Source organism: Vidua macroura, chromosome 5 (assembly GCF_024509145.1).
Source record: "Vidua macroura isolate BioBank_ID:100142 chromosome 5, ASM2450914v1, whole genome shotgun sequence".
In the NCBI taxonomy this organism is placed as follows: Eukaryota; Metazoa; Chordata; class Aves; order Passeriformes; family Viduidae; genus Vidua; species Vidua macroura.
In genome coordinates this window covers 36933421-36953892 of record NC_071575.1, presented here as the reverse complement: position 1 = coordinate 36953892, position 20472 = coordinate 36933421, and the positions used below count along the sequence as shown (strand labels likewise).

Sequence of the window (20472 nt, the reverse complement as noted above, 5' to 3'; positions counted from 1 at the left end):
GAAAAGTCAGCTTGTGTCTATTATGCAAGGGGGAAAATGGAATAACTAAAAGATTAAAAAATAACCCTAATTATTATTCTAACATTTTTTTGGGAAAAGTAAATATCCAAGCAGATTCTAGTGACCAAAGAGTGCCTACTTACAGCAGGTTTAGTTAATGACAGTAAACAGAGGAGATTTTACGAGCTTTGAGCTGCTCAGGTCAACCATTTTTTTAACAAGGTTACAAAAATAATGCACAACACTGTACAAACATCCTTCCATAATCTTCAACAAAAAGATATGCCTTTGTCTTAAAGACTGTAAATAGGAACACAGTAGAGTTTATTTACATATTCCAGAGTACAGTACACAATTATACTAATGATTTTTAAAAATCATAATAATAGAGAATATCAAACGCAACTTATCAATGTATAGAAACAATGGCCAAAAAAGTACTATCTAGCACAAAATTATTGGAAGAAATGAGATGGAGTTTGTACACTCGGCCAGTAACAAATTTAATGTCAGTGCATCAGCATTATGTTTCAGAATTTTTTTAGAGATTATGTCGACACAGAGATTAACATTTTATTGGTTACATTCATAATTACTCTGTACATTCTGCACAATCTTTACCCAGACTGTTTATTTGAAGAGACAGGAGAAAGCTTTCTTATGACTGATTTGTGCTGGTATCAGATTCTAATAATATTCTGATAAATATCTAACTTTTGTTTAATTTCAGTTACACAAATAAAATCTTCATTACATCACTATTATACATTACATTACCCTGAGCTGTAAAGATAGAGAAACTAAAATTGAATGGGTTCTGGTAGATACAAACCTTGGATCTTCTTGAAAACTTCGCTGTCATCAACCACTTGCCTGGAACACTCTTCCTTGAGTTCCATAGAGGAAGCTCTAAAGAAGTCAAAATTAGTCTTGATTGGTGAAATTACATGTAATATGACTATATTTGAAACAGATGTAGCAAAAAATCCCAACATATTCAACTTTATATTTAATTCATATACTACCCTTGTAAACACAATATCCAATTGCTTGAGTTTGAGAAGGCACCCACAAAAGTCCTTGCTGACCAGCTGCAGAGACACAGAAATTCTTTTCTAACAATATTAACTGAAATCTCCTCTACTAATTCATTAACCATGGATAATTCCTCCCATGCATAAAATTTCCAGAAGTAATCTCATACCACTGGAAGAGTTTGTTAAAGCAACCACATTTAATTACCAACAGGAAAATAACATGAAATACTTTTCAAGTCTCTCTTTAGAACACAAATAGCAAATGTGTAGACCAAAAGTATATCTAGAAATTATGATTAAATTTTGTGGAGTTTTTTCTGCTAAGTTCCCTTCTGAGAAGGGCTTCCCACAAGCCATCAGAAATTACTATAAAGGTTGATAAAAAATATTGTGGAAGAACCTACTGGAAGAAAAAAAAAAAAAAAAAAAGAAAAACCAAACCAAAAAAATCCTACAATTATTTTAATCAGAATATTTAAAAAAAAATGGAAAATCATTACTGGAAAATCATCAACTCTGAGCTGCTTGCTCATCAGTGTTTTGCCATGACATACTCCTGCTTTCTGAGGCCAAAGACTTCTCTCTCTGCTATCAAGTAGGACTTCTCATCTCCACTTTGCATACCTTCCATTATGAAGTCCCTAAAAGCTTACCTACAATCAGATCATCTAAATTGGAAAGTCAACAACCACCTGCAGAGGACAACGTACTCCCTCTAGAACATATGTAAACCAAAAGATTCATGGCTTGTGACAGAAGGGCATATCTAGGAACCTGCATAGATCTTTGGGACTGTAGCTGAACAGGATTTTCTGTCAGTAAAGGATTTTCTGAAGGTAAGAGGATTCAATTCAAGAGTTATGCACCAGAGAACAGAGAGCTCAATAACATCCTCATACAGAAGAAAAAGACAGAAACTTAGTCAGTAATGGAAAGAATACAGAGAGTATAAAAAAGGAAATAATCTATTCCCCCACAGGTAGCAAAAAATCCAAAATTACAACCCATTGAGGAGCTCTTCTTTATGGTTCTTCAATTCAGAGATAACATTGGTTCAACTCCAAATTTCACAGGTATAAGATTGGCCACAAATGATAGAAAAAGCTGCTTTATTTGAATGATAGGCTTCTGAGATGTAAAATGTCTTACATCAACTAGCTGAAATTAAACTATATTGTGTTTTATTTCACTGAAACCTTGCCGAGAGGGAACAATTAGCACTAAGCATCATACAACTACACAGTTCTAGAACCAATTAAATTTGAATTTACTGTTCTGTGCACTGTTAGCTTACTATGGCTCCCTTGCAAAGCTTTCAGTCTAAAGGGACTTTAAGTGAATATTACCATATCTGAGAACAAGCTTCCTGTGTCTAAACACTTGCAAAAAGAAAATAATAGTCAAGTTCTGCTAACAAAGTAGTCTTTAGATACTGAACATATTTAACTGAGATTAAAATGATTCTCTTCCTAATCAGGAAGGGATCAAAGTATAAGATATGAGGAGAGCCTGGGAGAGCTGGAACTGTTTAGCCTGGAGAATACAAGCCTTGAGGGATCTTACCGTCAAATACGTATGAATACCTGACAGAAAGGAGTAAAGAAGACTGAGACAGGCTCTGCTCAGTGGTGCCTGTTGACAAGACAAGAGGCACTGAAAACTGAAAAAAAAGGAGGTATATGATTTGTATATAAAAACATGTGACCTCAACCAAAGTAAAAGAACAGCTTCACATTTCAATTCTTTCTTTAAAATTACTCCTTACTATTCTAGGAAGTCATTGAACTACGTAAAATCTTCTAACATCTATTACTAATTTCTCCTAACAAAGGCCTAAATAGCAGTATAAGTAATAAGGTATTAGGAGCTAAATTTTTTTTTTTTCTCCTTAAGGAAGGAAAGGTAATTTGAAAAGCAGTTAGCAGCACTTACTTCAGATAATCCATAGCTGCTTCATCAATACTTATCACACGAAGGGTGAAGAAAGGGTTCTGCTTAACATTTTCTGGAAGGTTATGATCAGCACTTTGGAAAGTCAGATTGGCTCCCTGTTGTTAACGCACACAATGATTTAAAAATCGGTTGTGTATTTCATAAATAGAGGGGAAGGGGAAATAAAGAAAAGCAGCAAACTAAAAGCAAAGAATGCTGAGAAGAATAAAAAAATGAAGTAACTCTAATATCTGAGCAGGCTTGGTTTATAAAGTCTCCAAAACTCATGAATTTGGAAGAAGGAGACAGAGACACTGCAAGGGTCTCAACCACTTGGACTTTGTGAGAGATCTGCATATCTTAATGTCAGCACAGAAAGCATGATTGCAGGTGTGGAGATTCACAGACACAGCATCATTCCAAGGAAGTACTGAACTCAGCGCAGTACATTTTCTGGATGACTTTGTGATGCATCTTTATTTAGAACACATTTCCATCTGCAGGCTGCAAAAATACACATGACAACAAAATATGAAAATTCCAACAAGTAGCTTTATCTTCCATACCATAAACTCATCTATTTCATCTTTGAACCTGTTAGGTGGTTGTGTAAGCAGTTAGGATAGGCATGTGATTAGACAAAACACATTAAAAACTAATGTTGACATCTTTTACTTTCTACATTTTTCACAAACATAGTTTTTCCTCTTCAGATTTGCAGAGGCATTGAAGAATTTGGTGAAAACAGTCTGTACTTGAAAACTTGCTCAAGTATTTATAAACCATGAACACTTTATCCAGTACACAAGTACAGCAGCACAGAAGGTGCAATATGATTTTTAATCAGTCATCAGATTAGCTGGTAGACAAAGCTTAACATTGCTTCATACACTTGCTCAAAAAAGCTGGTTGTTTACATTTCAAACTGTAGGCTAAAAACAATTAACCTGCAATTTCTTCATGTTTAAAAATATTTAATCATTGCTTCGAGTTAAAAATGCCAGCAGACCTTGCAAAGGTTATATACTTTCAACAAGTACTTGGGTCTTCTTTAGGACTCTCATTCCCTAGCGGATCACTACGCCCAAAAAAGGTCCACTCTGTCAGCAGTCTTGTGCCCTCTAGGGAGAGAACTGCAAAGTGCAGCTTAATCAGAAACTTAAATTGGGAACCTCTAAAACATGGGACAACAAAACAATCCAGACTTCTGAAAATCTGTAATTCAAACATGTCACTTAAAGGGAAGACTTTTGGTCTTCCCAGAAGGCTAGATCACAATTTACAATTCAAATATCCAAATATTACCTCCAAAAAAATAGTATTACATTCATCAGAAGAATACTTACAACATAGAAGTCACTAAGATCATAAGACTTTTCCTTTCTTTGTCCACGTTGATGTTGATAAACTCCCTTCTGAATCAAAGGCAAGGCATTGGTCCTATGAAATAATTCAAAACTGGTACTAAAATAATTATATTTATTTAAGCTTCTTGGATACAGTGAAATATGTTTCCTTAAACCTTTTTAAAAAGTAATTCCTCCTACCTGTTTTTTCCAAACTGTTGAAATCCATACACAGTAAGGGATTTGTCACACACAAAAAAAAATCCAATCAACTCCCTACAAGCATCATGACCATTTCTAGAAGGAAAATTGAAAAGCACTTTTATGTTTTTCATCCATATAAATCCAATTCAACCCAAACATAAGTAACATTTATTTTGGAATCAGAATGGTTTGAGTTGGAAGGGACCTTAAAAATCACTTAGTTCCAAAACCCCTGGCATGGGCAGGGACACTTTTCACTAGGCCACTCTACTCAGAGCTCCATCCAGTCTGGCCTTGAACGCTTACAGGCATGGGGCATCCACAGCTTCTCTGTGCAACCTGTTCCGGTGCCTCACCACCCTCACAGTAAAGAATTTCTTCCTAATATCTAATCTAAACCTCCCTGCTTTTAGTTTGAAGCCATTCCCCTTTGTCCTATTACTACACACCCTTTAAAAAATGACCCTCCCCAACTTTCCTGCAGCCTCCTGTAGGCATTAGAATGCTGCAAGGGAGCCTTCCCTTCTCCTGACTGGACAATTCAACTCTCTCAACCTATCTTCCTAAGAGAGGTGCTCCATCCCTCTGATTATCTTTGTGACCTTCCTGTGGGTCACTTCAACGGGCCCTTCTCATGCTGGGGACCCCAGAGGTGGACAGAGCACTGCAGGTGGGGTCTGAAGGGAGAGAAGCAGAGCGGCAAACCCCCTCCCTCACCCTGCTGGCCATGTTTCTTTTGGTGCAGCCCAGGACATGGCTGGTTTCCTGGGTGCAAGGGCATACTGCCAGATCATGATGAGCTTCTCATCCACCAGCACCACCAAGTTCTTTTCCTCAAGGCTGCTCTCAGTATCAATTTTATTTCCAATGATGCATGCTGTACATTTTATTTTTTTAAAGAGCTCTTTGACTATTTTCTTTAACCCACCGTGAAATTCAAGTTGTGGATTCAATAATGTATTTTAATTCAATATTCTATTCTCCATAATGCTAAAAATACCTCTCAAGGCTTCATGTTTTAGTATGCCAATATGATTTTCTCTGATTAACTAAAGGATTACATACACCAGGACTACTGCATTCATTTAGGTATATTAAAGTATGTTGCTGAATATTCAGCTGTGTCTAACAAGTATGCAGCTAACAGCTGCAGAAAAGCATCACTTTCAAAACTGAAAAATATATTTATGCTACCACTACTCAAATCAGAACAGTTTGAAAGATGTTCTAAAATTTAATATATAAGGAGCAATGAACAAGTTGCAAAACCATTACTACTTATAGTAGTTGCCACATCTAAGATAAGACTAAAATAATTTTAATCAACTGAGATGATTAAACTGAGCTAAAAGGACTCTTTACGCAGCTCCTGCAGTAACTGTCCTGAATAGAGCTATGGGTATGATGGTAACATAACATTGCTTACAGATCTTAACATTGTACAATGGGACTGTTAAGCCACTATCCATTAGCCACATCAAAATTTGTACTACACACTGACACCCACAGATGTAGTACATGTGGGTGTCCTACACATTGGGAAGCAGAAACATTCAGTGCAATTAATCAGTTCAAGAAAGTAATCCTCATTCACAAATTCAGAGCATTGAAAAGCTTCACAAAATTTGTGGTTACCTCGATATAATCCTACTATCAAAGCATAGCTTGTTGGCGAGCATGTTCTCAGTTAGTCCTGATTTGGTCCTTAATCTGTGAAAATAATGCAGCATGTTAATGATACCTATATGCTCCCAGATAAATGTTACATAAAACCATTTTCATTTTCAAACAGCAAAAACCATGAAACACAGTATCCTTGGCAACTGGCTGATGGGATGATTCTTTGTAGTTGAATTAGAAAGCAACTCAGAGCCGTAAAATGTTCAGTTATTATATAAGAGTACATTCACAGAGAACATGGATATGAATGGGAAATTTTGTTTGCAACCACTTATATAAAGAATTAACCTTTACCTCTACTACTCACTACACTTCCATGAACCAATTCGTTCTCTTGCAAAAATACCCAGGTTGGGGCATTTTTATCCACATAAATATTTTATACTGGCCTTATTACTAGTTCCAGAAATGGAGATTTGTCTATGTGATGGATGTAAGAAATTGAGACTGGTTTTGTTGTCTTTTTTTCCTTTTTTTTAAGAATACAAAGATGGCATTTGATGTGAAAGACTTTAGAGTGGGATGTTAAAATGCACAAAGCAGAAATGCTTGCCTGGATGTTTAGAAAAAACATAACAAAACTCAGACCTGCAGATTCATTTAATTTTATGGATCACAGTGTTTCCTCAGGTTTTCTTAAGTCCTTGGGGCAACAAATTCAATGCTGATAGTCCAGGAATGTAATTTAAATGCCAATAGGGTTAATTATTGCAGCAGAAATCAAAACATGAAAGAAAAGTATGATTATTGTGAAGATCTACATTAGCATTTACAGATGCATATTTATGCAATTTATGCACCTAAGGATAAGAATACAAAAGGATTGCAAGCATCCAACCACTTGGAAAAGGCTGGAAAATCCTTGTGATGAATAACATCAACATAAGCTTAACAGTGTTCTCTCAGTTTTTATAAATTCTATGAATCAATCATAATACACAGAGAATTCACATAGAAAGGTCCCTGTTATCTCACTAGGCAATAACAATCACAGGAAAGCTGGTAGATCCAAGCCAAAAACAGAACATCTGGAAAAGGAAACAGAATTCACAGAGCTAAAAAAAAAATACACATCAGAAAATTTATTTTTATAAACTTACTTCGTTTCATGGAGTGTCCTTTTTCTAAAATGCATTGGTGCCATCCCAGCTCTCCAAAGTCCTTGAGCTTCCTTGCAAGCATCAGAACGTGTGGACTGCTCTGGATCACTTATAACAGCTCTGACCACAAAGAGCAGGGAGAAGCCCTCTGACTGTTAGTATGACTGGATTTCAGGTCTTACATATTTTTATGCAGGAAAGAAAACAACCAAGAATAATACAGTAAAACAATCGTGGAGTTATCCACTAAGCTTGCATAAATTTGTGGGCCTAATTTTTTGTTTATTTTTACAAATTCTTAAGTCTATTTCTCAAAATCAAACATATGCAATAATATTCTGGCAGTGCACTGCTATGTAGTAATGTTACATGCAGATACATACTATTTAAAGTATATTTTATATATCTTTTTATAAAATAAATCTTACTATTAAGAAGGCTTGTGGAGTTTTTCATCATTTCTACTATTTCTGTAAATATTCCATCAGGGATATTCTTTAACCATGGCTCCCTCCAATATCAGTGATATCAGTTACTAGCAGTGGCCAGTAACATCATCTCAGAATCACAGAGTAGCCAAGGTTGGAAGGGACTTTAAAGATCATTTAGTTCCAACCCCCATGCTGTGGGGAGGACACCTTTCCCTAGACCAGGTTGCTCAAAGCCCCGTCCAACCTGTCATCCAACAAAAACATTGGCACTTCCTCCCTCAAAGTGCTAACTACACAGGTGAGAGGATCTCAAAGTGCCAACAGGCAGAAAAGGAACAGATTGGGTTTTGAACATTTTGATAGTCTCTGTACAAGTTCAACAAGTAAACAAAAGAAGAGAACCTTTAAAAATAAATGAGATGCTTGTTATGCTATTGAAATGGTTATCAGAAGGGAAAAATAATTGTTCATGGCTATTATTGTTTTCTAAAATTGCTCTCTGATCTATACAGATACATCTTTGTACACATCAGTTACACTGATTTAATTGCAAGATTTGCTCTACAAAAAATATTCAAAATACCTTTGTATTTCCTTAAATAGCTTTTTTTCATGCAACACTTTTGAACTAATCTTTTCTGATTAACATCCTGATATCTGATACCAATTTGTTTACTGGCAGAGTTATATTTGAAACATAAACAGAGTTTTTTGTTTTTAAATTAAAACTTCATGCTGATGCAGCTGCAGCACTACTGAATATTGTTGTGACATTATCAACAAAAGGGTTCAGAGTAGGAGAAGGAATACATGGAAAAAATAAGGCAAAGCAACAGGAGGATGATAAACACTGAATGGGCATCCATGATCCAAGATGCACAAAGCTGTACATTTAATGCAACATCTGTAGTACTGAAACACTTCAACATAACCAGTGTATTTAAGATCACCTCTGTAATAATCTTTAAAGGGATATGACACAAGCCAAGCACTAATCTGAAAACTGGGGGGTTTCAACCCTGTATAGTTCCATAATTTTAATCCAGCTAAATGAGGACTAAAATTGGGATTTAACATTGTGTTTCATGACAGTCTTGTTTCCCTCAGGCAACCTTCTTGTCATGTCAGCTTTTAAATAGTGTAAAAGTGTTAATAGACTTTTAAACAATATAGGTCATTTAAACTGCCATTGTAACAGAAACAAATAAAAACTAAAATGGTGAAGTGCAACAACACTTCAAACTCAAAATCTTAGGATTTGATGGGCTGGAACACCAGTGCAGATGACTCCAGAGAATATAAACTATGCACAGAACGCAAAATAATCTAGACGTACCCAAAGATAATTTTTTGTAAGTATAAAGTAACATGAAACTATATTAAACTAGCTTGCATATTCTTATATTGTCATAACCAGACAGCTTGCATAAAACCCTGAATTATTAAAGCATACTTAAAATAGAGGGATCTTTCTGCACAGAAGCAATGCTTTCTTGAAGCTAAAGGGATAGCAATGAAGGCAGGAGATCTTACTGCACAACCTGGACCAACTCAATTTATAATAGTGCCTTTTTTTTCCTACATGCCCAGCATTGGTATAATACTCCTTTATGCCTGAGAGGTGCTGTTTCAGTATTAATAAAGAATTAATAAATATTAATGAAGCTAAGATTTTTAGAAAGGACAAGAAACATTGAGGAGGTGTAATTTATAAGATCAGGCATCCATATATTTTCTTGAGGTGCAAGAGGGTTATTTTCGAGAGCTAGTGCTATTGTAAAGACCTCAAAATAGGCTTAAGTATAAAATTAGGAATTGTTTCCACAAAAAAAAATAACATACACATGGCACCTTAAACTGATATTTTAAGTCGCATTAAAAAGTCTTTCACTTAAAGAATTTTTGCAAATAATACTACTACGTACGACCTCCTAAGACTTGGAACAAGATGATCAAAACAACTCTTAAGCAAGAAAAGCCAAACACTAATGGATCTAAATTCCTCTGTAGGGAAAAATGGAAATTTTACATTATAAATTCATTTACCTACACAATTGATCCACCATAACTTGTTCTACAACAGCCTGTTTTCTCCTCTCTGCAGCAACATCCTTCTGCAATGAAAAACTGGCTGAGAACTAGTGAAATATATAATAGCAGGCACTTCAAATAATAAGTTACCCTTTAAGACAGCATTCAGAGGTCACAAACTTACCCATGCCACAATTAATATTTTTTACATTTTTAATAGTCTCTTTGCATAAAAATTGACCTATAATATTCTCTGCTACACACTCAATTTGTCTATGCATATTAGTTGTAATAAATATGAGAACTCTAGTATTTACAGACAAAATCCTTATTTCTGTATAGTTTCCAATACATTCTGTAAGTACAATAGAGCCTGAGTAGAGTCACATTATTCCATGTTTTTCAGGTGACACAGATTCCAACTAAGAGACTAAAACTTTACCTCCAGCAATATTTAGTCCAAAAAATTCTTTTAAGACTTAGTCTAAGTTGCAAGATTTTTCTTTCCTTCATGCCACAGTAATTTTCTGCTGAGACAGGTCAATCTGAAAAACCTTTCAGGAAATATCATCCTAAAGGGGAAAGGGGATTTAACATGATCATCTTCTTATTTTTATTAGAGTAACACTGAACCGTAACGTGGTGCCATTCACTGTAAAGTGTGCAAGCGTTGATCATAACCTGTTACAGAGAGAAACCAAAGCACAAGAGAATGTCCCAGGATAGCATAAAGGCCACCAGCAGTAACCAGGCCTCAGCACCTCTCTGAATCTTCCACGTTTCTGATTTTTTTTTTACTTTTTTTTTTCTTTTTATTCAAAAAAAATAATTTTATATATGAGAAAATAGAGATTATTGTTACTGAGGGGGTTTATGCAACCTTACTTTTTTTATATATTCTGAAACTAAAGAATTAAGATATTTTTCTAATGGGTCTTGTGTGCAAAGCAAATTCTGGAGACATCTAGCCTTTGTGTGGATGAAGAAAGAACTGAAGAGTTCCCAGGTACCTATAAGAGATAATTCCTAATTCCACAGAGATGTTATGGGTAGAATTCACAATCTTCAAATAAATACTGACTGGCACTAGCCAAAAAAAAAAAAAAACCAAAAAAAACCACAACAACACCCAAATAAGTAATGCACCAGATCAGCTGTTGGTTATTCCAAACTGATTTTAAGCCTTAGATGATTTTGGAATTGTAAGAGATAGGAGGCTTTTTAATTTGCTTTCATGTTTCATTTTTGCATCTATCAGAACTACAGGGTGCTTTATTCTGAGTTATTGATTTTTTATCCATTAACTGTTGCAACATATGTATTAAAAAGAATGATTTTTAGGAGGACACAGTGATATTATAGAGCAGTATTTGTTATAACTTATTCCATGGACCTGGGTTATAGAGCCAAACCAGTTAGCATGCTGAAAAGAATCTGATTTTTTTAAAAAAAGAAAACCTTACACCTTAAATTTCAATTGAATATTAGGTCACTGAATGTAGTCTTTCATGAAACAGCTTCCATTCTGCTCTTAGACAAAAGATCTACTATGAAATTACAAAAATGCAGAGGGCAGAGGCAAACATTGAATTTGTAGCAGCTCTCACTGCAAAAGTAGTTACTGTTGTTCCCTAAATATGAGCATTCAAAGAAAACCAACCTTCTTCAGAGGTTATATATAACATCTATTGGCAATGGGCTGTGAATCACAAAATCACAGAACAAACTGAACTGGAAAGGACCTACAAAGAACATTGAGTCCAACTCCTGGCACCACACAGGACTACCCCTGAATCACACCATGTACCCAAGAGCCAAGATTATCCAAACAGTTCTTGAACTGTCAGGTTTGGTGCTGTGAACACTTACCTGGGAAGCCTGTTCCAGTGCCCAACCACCCTCTGGGTGAAGAATCTTTTCCTGATATCCAACCAAAACCTCCTTTGACACAACCTCAGGTCATTCCCTCAGGTCCTGCTGCTGGTCATAAGAGTGAAGAGATTGGTACCTGCCGCTCCTCTTCCCCTCATGAGGATGTTGAAGACCACACTGAGGTCTCCCCTCAGTCTCCTCCAGGCTGAACAGAACAAGTGAGGAGATCATCTGCTCCTCATACGGCTTCCCCTCTGGACCCTTCGCTATCTTTGTTGCTCTCCTTTGGACAGTCTCTAATAGCTTCATGACTTTTTTATATTGTGGCACCTCAGCACTTGAGGTGAGGCTGCCCCAGTGCAGAGCAGAGCAGAACAATCGCCCCCCTTGCCCAGCTGGCGATGCTGTGTCTGATGTCCCCCAGGACAGGGCTGGCCCTCCTGGCTGCCAGGGCACTGCTGACTCATGTTCAACTTACCATTGACCAGGACCCCCAGGTCCCTTTCCATGGCACTGTTCTCCAGTCTGTCTTTACATCCAGGCTTGTCCTGTCCCAGGTGCAGAATTCAGCACTTTCCCTCGCTGAACTTCATGTGGTTGGTGATTGCCCAGCCCTCTGATTTGTCGACATCTCTCTGCAGGGCCTCCCTGCCTTCGAGGGGTCGGCAGCTCCTTATGGCTTTTGTATCATCTGTGACGTTGCTCAGTATCCTTTCCAGTCCTGTGTCCAATTATTTATGAAGATATTGAAGAGCACAGGGCCTAAGATGGAGCCCTACAGAACCCACTAGCAAACTTTCACCCCAAATTACAGAAAAATCAAGAGAAGTTCTACTTAAACATTTGACATTTAATGATTACAAGTAAAAGGACATATTAACATTGTGTATTCTTGAGCAAAATTTTCAAGTAGATAAAATGAAATGCCAAGAATTGAGGCAACATATACAAAACGGAATTAATATACATGCAGTTACTACTGCCAGCTTTTTCCAGTATTCTACCACTATCAGAAGCTGGACCTAGGAGAGCCTGAGATGGTCCTCAAAAGAGAGTGAGTCAGCCTGTGCTGACCATGAGTGCTAATGAATAACAAAAGGGTTCTGAAGAGCTTCAGTAACACCTTGCTCAGACACCTGCTGGCTTTATTTTAAAGCATGGCAGCTACAGAATATCTCCTATTTTGTGGTTCTGCACTGCTCCCTTTCTCAGGGCTTTCACTGTACTTCCTTTAGCATTAAGTAGTTACTCTAGGGATACTTCAAGACTCTTTTCCATTATCTTTAGCTGATAGTATAGATTTTTAAATTTATTCTAAAAATAAAAGCTTAAGTACTTCCTCAAAAGATTTTCTTGTCATGAAAATTAACCATGACCTCAGTAGAGCAACATCTGCATTCATTTCAGCAAGACTAGAAATCAAACAAATGGTTGCAATGATGCAAAATTCAATGCATAGTGACAATCAAATAAAATTAATTAAAATTACTATTTACTTTAAAAAAAAAAAAAAATTTCTCATGGCTTATTATTCCATGGGAAAGTTAGAATGCATAACCCTTTTCAGCGATCCCTACAAAAACCAGTTGTAAAAGCCATCACTCCGCATATGCAAATACTGAATCATGCAATAGCAAATCAAGGTTCTTCATCCCTGTAAATGATCCTAAATTCAAGGCCTGGCCTCAGATGGGCAAGACTCCTATTGTTCAGTCCCAAAAAGAGTAAAATTCACATCTATGTAATAAATTAAAGAAGCATATTTGGTACATCCATGTAAGGAAAGTTTTAATTCCCCTCTCTGCATGCTACTGAGTCCATGGTAGTTTCCAGACTTCAGGGCTCCCTCCTTCCCTCAGAAAGGATCTGACTAAAAACCAGAGCAAAAGCAATTGAAAGGAGAGGCTAAGGGAGCTTGGGTTTGTTTAGTTTGCAGAACCAGCAGCTATGAGGCATTCTGAAGAGAAGTTACCAAGAAAAGATAATCAAATTTTTTTAACAGAAGCCAATAGTATAACAGGAAGTAAAGGTTACACACTGAGCCTTGGGGGGATTTGTGTGGACAATAGGAAGAACTTCCTCACACAGAGAACAGCATGCCACATGATGTTACTTAGAGACACTGTAGAAGCTCAATCCCTAGAGCTTGAAGACACAGCCAAAGCTGTGCTGACTCAATCTAATACTAGCTGATGGAATTATAGAATCCATGGACCATTGAACACAGGCTCAGCTAAAAAGCTACAGATCAGAGGAAATCATAGAATCATAAAATATCCTGAGCTGGAAGAGACGCACAGGGATGATCAAAGTCCAACTTCTGACACTGAATGTAACATTATGTTTAGGTTCACTCAACTACCTCGGTTATTCTTAGTTGTATGAATGTATCTGTATATATTACTTATAATTTGTGCTCTCATTAATATAGATTACTGCATAAAATACTAGAACTGCAGAAAAGATTTTAAAAATGCTCGCTGGATTGCTCCATTCAGTTCCCATTGAAAGAAGTGTTTAAACTCACATGATTTCAATGGGTGCAATTACATACTAGACCCAAATCTCCCAAGGCATAATTTCTGTTGAACATCAGGGAAGCCATTCTCCACATCTAGGTGGTTAGCAGCATAATACCAGTCAAAATACTTACAGCTTCTGATTTCATTATGTTGTGCTGCATATTGTAAGGCTTGTTTGTATAGCATTGTTGCAGGAGAGCTTTCTTATCAAGGGTTCCAAAATCATCATCTTCAAGCTGTGTACCCTACACAAAAACACATTCTTCTTATAACTCAAATTTAATGAATTGTAATAAAAACAAACTAAAAAACCCACACATTTTCCTCAACAATTTATTTAAAAGTACTACTTTCTTTCTTCTTTACTTTTTAAAGTGTCCACTTTTTCCACTTCATGCTAATTAAAAGAGAATTTTAAGCCTAGCTTTCTAGAGAAACTGAACTTACAAGGAAAGACTAGAGAGCAAGATTTGTATCTTTTGAATACTTACCAGTTTTCATTCATACTAAAATAAATAATAAATTTAAAAATCTCAAAAATACTCTGTTCCTACAAGCTTCATGAAAAAAAAGCAGCAAGTCGGAGAAAGCAGACTTTAGCATCTCTAAGGAGAAGACAAGAACTCATCCTTCTTCTGTTCTGCACAGGAACAACCAAGTGGAAGCAGAGGATATGTTGTTAGATATAAAGCTCAAAGCTCACTGTAGAGGCCAGTGAAGAAGTTAAATACAGGCTAGACAGGGAAAAGCCAAAGCATGCTACTGTTTCTAACAGTCTTGTAAACCAGTCCCAGAGTATTATGGAAATATTTCCTACATGGACAATATGAAAAAAAAGGATACAGGAATTTTTGACAGAAACAGTTTTAGCAATCTCCTCCATAAGCACCTTCTTTACTGAAAAGAGAAGTTGTTACAAGTTCCACTAATCAAGCAAAACAAGTGTATTGAAATCTTTTTATTTATTCATCTCATCGGGTAGTGATAATATCTAACACAAAAAAATTATTCCGATAGACATTATACTAAAATCTGTGAGAAGAATTAACACACATGCTTCTAGTGCTTAGCAAGTATCTTTCTGGAACCCAAAATCACCAGAGAAAAAAAAAGCCAGTCCTGCTTTTTCTCTCCCAGCATACATTTGCCATCTATTTCTTCATTTTCAGATAACTTGGCTGCTCCTGTAAATACCCTTTTGGAGGGCTTGCAGTAGCGCATATAAAGGAATCACTCCTTGAAAAACAGATTATATGAGGGTCAGACCAGTACATTAGAGTGGAATCACTAGAACAGAAAAAAAAAAAAAAAGAAAAACACCGAACTATAAGAAAACTCCAGAAAAGAAAATCTTATCTGCCACTAAACATAAAACTAATCCACAAAATACCTCAACCTTTTTTCATTCACCTCTTATTCACAGAATGTTTTTAATAGGTTTTTTTTTTTCAGGTTCTCCTTTATCTGATCACTAGAAGCACAACTATGAAGAGAAAGGTCTTTTAAAGCTATCTATAATACATGAAACAATCTGTCTTTTGAAAAACCTTCCCTTTTCATTCTACTGAATGCTAAGAAAGTCAGTAAACTCATTGTTATTCATCACAAACCTTTTCTCCGAAAAGCAATGAGCACAATATGTTCTATCAACATTTGCATACTTAACTTTCCATTAAGATTTTTAAATGGTCATCTATCCTCAGCAGAATCTAGCATTCAACCAGTCCTCACAGCTGCTGCTTACTTAGGTTTCCTGCTTCCTTACACCTACAATGATGCATTTTTCCCTGTTCAAGCACTCTTCTCCACTACCTCTTCCAAACAAGACGAAAGTTGGTGTTTTTCATCCCTTTGTTTTCCAGTTTCTTTCCACTGATCTACCCTTCTTTCCACCTTAATTTGAAAACACAAAAGAAACCTGGCAGAATTAGTGCAGCTTACAGTCCAACTGTACTGAATCTTATACCACATCAAAGCAAAAAGTAATATATTTCATTATAATAGATAATATATAAGATATATATAATAGATAATATCTTTCATTATTTTAACCCCATATTCCTTTGCATTTTCAGTGTTAATAGTTCTCTAGGAAACAGATTAAATCTTTCATTTCTCCTTTTTAAAGTCCCAATTTACAGAATAGTAATTAAAATACGTCTAGATTTAAAAAATAAAAAAGCTTGAATGAATTTCTGATTTTGGATATAACACTTGATCATGATCTTCCAGCTGTCTCTCCTCTTCTTATAGACTTTAGGTTCTTCCTTATCAATCATGCTAATCTTCAGGCTCAGGCTAGAAGTGCACTAGGAAGGCCAGTTACTTTCTTTACCAGAGAACACTACCATACATAAATTCTCAGAGCACTTCAGTTTCTTTCTCGACAACAACTGAAACAACCTACCTACAGTTTATTTTCTCCTCAGATTAGACACTTATATTACATGGTTTTATTTCTTTACAATAAAAACATGAACTTAATAACATACATGTGCAAACCTTTCCAAACAGATAATTAAATAGTGATGTACATTTACTTTTTAAAAATGCAATTTCTACTTGCCAGCTACCTTTATTGAAGTGTCTGGACACTGAAGGTGGTCTTTTTTCTTTTCTGCAATCCTCTGAGGATGCTGCTTATGTTCTTCCTTTGTACCTGCTTCATACTGACCGTGCTTCGGTTTGGATGTGTCTGTGAGGGATGGTAGATTTTCTGGTCTTGTGTTCTGCTCCAAAACAGAACATAAAAGCAATGAGTAATCAGTATGAAAGCCTCTGCCTGGGCTATTGAATGCAAACAGCATTTTTTTAGTTCCTACCCAGTATAATGATTGAAACTTCTTGACATGATGCTTCAAATTAAGAAAAAATGCAAACAGGACTGCACATTCAGGCTTAATTTTCACTGAGTTCTTCAAATTCCACCATTTTTAAATCTAAAACACACATACTCAAATTTATGAGTTTACGTTACTTTTAAAAAAGAAGTCAGATTCAGTGGTTCTACCATATAACATCACTAAAATGGAAATTCTGACATTTGATTTTTGGATGGCTGAAAATAGATGGATGGATGTTTTTTGGTCAGAAGTTCTAGTACTCTTGTATGATCAATGAGAACTGGGACACAGTTCCTTAGAACAACATCAGCTGCACAGCTGAGTACCTTCCTAACCTTACACCCTAAGGTTAGGGCTCTGCACAACAGAGACTGGCACCAGTAGAAGGGGCAGCAATGACAGAAGTCCAAGATTTCATTCTCTTCTGCCTCCCTGAATAACTATCACCTTCAATATTTAAGTTTTATTCCTTCAGTGCTAACAAAAAAAAAAAAAAAAAAGTAAGGTGGTTTTCTCTAGCATCTCTACTCAACGCTTGCAACTCATCTTGCAAAAACATGTTACAGTCCTGCTTTAGAAAACCATTTATCAAAACACAAGAAGATTTATGTCTTTGAAGAGCCAACTTTCTCCTTCAAAAGAGGATTCCCATCCCTTCCCTGGTTAATTTCTGAATAATAAGAGTATATTTAAATTTTTAAAAGTGACCTATTTTAGGAAGATTTACTTACACAGTTACTGAAGAAGCTGGAATCTATCTGGCTCAGGAAAAGCTTGGTCAGAGCCCCAGAAGCAAGAAATGCAGAAATAAAGGCCTCTCAGAGGAATACATTAAAATATTTTAAAACAGCTTAAAAATCTCCTCAAAAAAAAAAAAAAATGGAGAGCAAGTCAGGCAAAAAAAAGGAGAGAGGAAGCGGGAGGAGGGAGAAAGAGAGACAGAAAGAGAAAGGGTAAGTAATCAGAAGATACATTCCAGTACTTTGAGCACTCAGTATTTAAGAAGACAGAAAGGAAGCCACAAGAGATAAAAGAAAGCAGAAAATACAAGGAGAGAGACCCTGAGAACCTTCTACTAGCAACACCAACCTTCTACTAGCACTCCTGCAGCTTGATAGAGTTATACATACAAACTTCGGTTAAAAAAAATGGTAAAGTAAGCAGTGTAATGATAAGAATCCAGACCCAAAAAGGCCATAACAACTGAAGCATGTTTGCATTGCACATTTACAAGGCAGTAGAAAGGAAAACAACCTATCTGGAGTTACATGTTTACAGTTACATCTTGAGACATGTATAAATACCTATGCATTCTAAAAACTAGTACATTCTTAGTGAATTTTTTTAAAGACAAAAAAAAACCACTTACCATTTCAGTTTTTACTTAAATGAAATTGTTTTTCAAGTAGAGAAACCATTTAGTTATATAGGGAAACATACAAATAGTGATCTTGGCAGATTCACCTTGAACTCCAGCCAATCTGGAGTTCTGCCCTTCAAGTTACTATATTATTTGTTTCAAGGAGCACAGGTTATGTACAAATTAATTTTAAATTGGTTTTCCTTCTAGTTAAAATCCTGGGGTTTTTTTAAACACTCATTTGGCTATTTCTTAAGTTTACATAAGTTAAATATTTTTGAAATAATGGACTTTTAATCAGTGTATTTTTAATAGTTTCTCCAATAAGCTAGTTCCTGTCACATAAAAAATTATAACATATTACATTTTCAGACCATATACTACAGTACTGAACTGAAAAGACTTTTTGTCAGTCTGTATTTGTTCAACATCTTTATCTCCATTTTGTTCTGACACAACTTTCTAGACACCTGTTTAAAGGAAGGCAGGAGATAAGATGTCTCATGATCAAATAAAAAATTGTCACATTTATTTTGTTGATACTTAATTCAGATGTAAGAGTTCAAAAGAACTCTTTTCATGCATTCAGGGAAGTGTAAAAACTGAGTAATTAAATTAACTCTTAGAACTTTTATAGTGGATATTGATCCTGAACAATGTTGCATGTACTGTAAACCAGAATATTAGCATCTGGGATACTGATTTTACTTAAAAAGCACCTAAGACTAGTGACGATTAAGTTTCTTAGTCATCCAGAGGGAAAAAGCTAACATGATGAGGAAATTTTAACAATAAAAAGAGAATCAACAAATTAGACAGAATTCCAAAGTTTATGTCACAGTTCTGTTTTAAAGACAACAACCCTAAGAAAAAACACATTAAATGGCTGCAAGTAATTCCAGAAGTTTTCCTTTCACCAGAAGTAACTACTATTCCATAGAAATAATGCTTAGTGTTTGTAAACACAGATTTTTGTCTTCAATCATACACTTACTACTACTAATCTTTGTCATTTCTACTATTAATACAGCTCTTAAAAAAAAGTACAACAAAAGGGTAAGTGCATCAATCAACAAAGAACTAAGCTATGTAATAAAATGATTTTTTCTAAATGTGCTAAAGAATCTCAGTAAAAGAACTTTGCTATAAATATTTCGGACCAACAGCACTTGGAGATACGAGCTTAACCAAAAGGAAAAAAAAAAAAAAGAACTCACATAAAAACATATGCATGCTTCTCTAAATTACTGCTAAAGGGGTATATTATAAAGATATTTGTAGTGACAGCCTGACATGTTGATGCTGTGCATATGGAGTCTGTAATGGCGTTCTCCACTCTGAAGATGAATCTAGTTGGCATCTATGAGAAGAACTTCCAGTGTATGCTATGCAAGTCTCCATCCTAAAATCACAGGAAAAATGGACAAGCAATCATAATTGTTTTATATTCAAAGTGATACTTCTATAAATTCCTGAAAAATGTGAATTCTAAAAACTTTTTGAGACATAATTAATTTACAATTATCTCTTCACCAGACTCTCCCAGCCTCCCTAGATCTAGGCATGGCACCCTGCAGGGAGTTAAAAAATTTTAACATCAATACATTCCCTTATTTTTTAACTATAATAAAAGCACTGCCTATTAGTTATTATTAGGTCCTTCACAAAAATTTCCATGCAACTGGATATGGCCTACTCAGCAAATCTCTATTAGCCCCCTCTTACTTCAGCTCAGCAAGTGGCCACTGAGCTTCTCTTCCCCAGCAGCAGAGTACCCTGGCAGCTGAAAAGGACCCTTCTTTATTCCCACATTGGCTTCTCTTCACTTCCCAACAGAAGCTACTACAATAAGATCATAAATCAGGGATACCTTACTCTCGTCTTCCACAGCACATTCATGTCAACATTCCTCTACAATCAGTTAACAGAGAGGGAATAGGGAAGCAATTGCCACTTGGGATGCAAATCTTCCAAACTTTTCATAGGAGATTAACACAGTAAAAGACAATATATTTTGTTCTGCTTAAAGAAATTAAAACATCTCCAATTCATCAAAGTATTTCTGTGCCTTCTGCCTTTACTCCAGGTATATTGCAGAGCACCACGAATATGTA

General features: G+C 35.8%; 1 protein-coding gene across 1 annotated transcript in view; it reads right to left on the bottom strand.

The window, feature by feature from the left end:
- The window catches only part of CAPS2 (calcyphosine 2), a 30149-nt gene that overhangs the window by 5323 nt on the left and 4354 nt on the right, over positions 1-20472 (bottom strand). The window contains 11 exon segments of the mRNA XM_053978852.1: positions 833-909; positions 2970-3085; positions 4316-4409; positions 4517-4612; positions 6155-6229; positions 7300-7419; positions 9777-9844; positions 14287-14400; positions 16729-16916; positions 19657-19743; positions 19865-19929. Of these exon segments, the coding sequence (XP_053834827.1) occupies positions 833-909; positions 2970-3085; positions 4316-4409; positions 4517-4612; positions 6155-6229; positions 7300-7419; positions 9777-9844; positions 14287-14400; positions 16729-16916; positions 19657-19743; positions 19865-19929 (1100 nt within the window).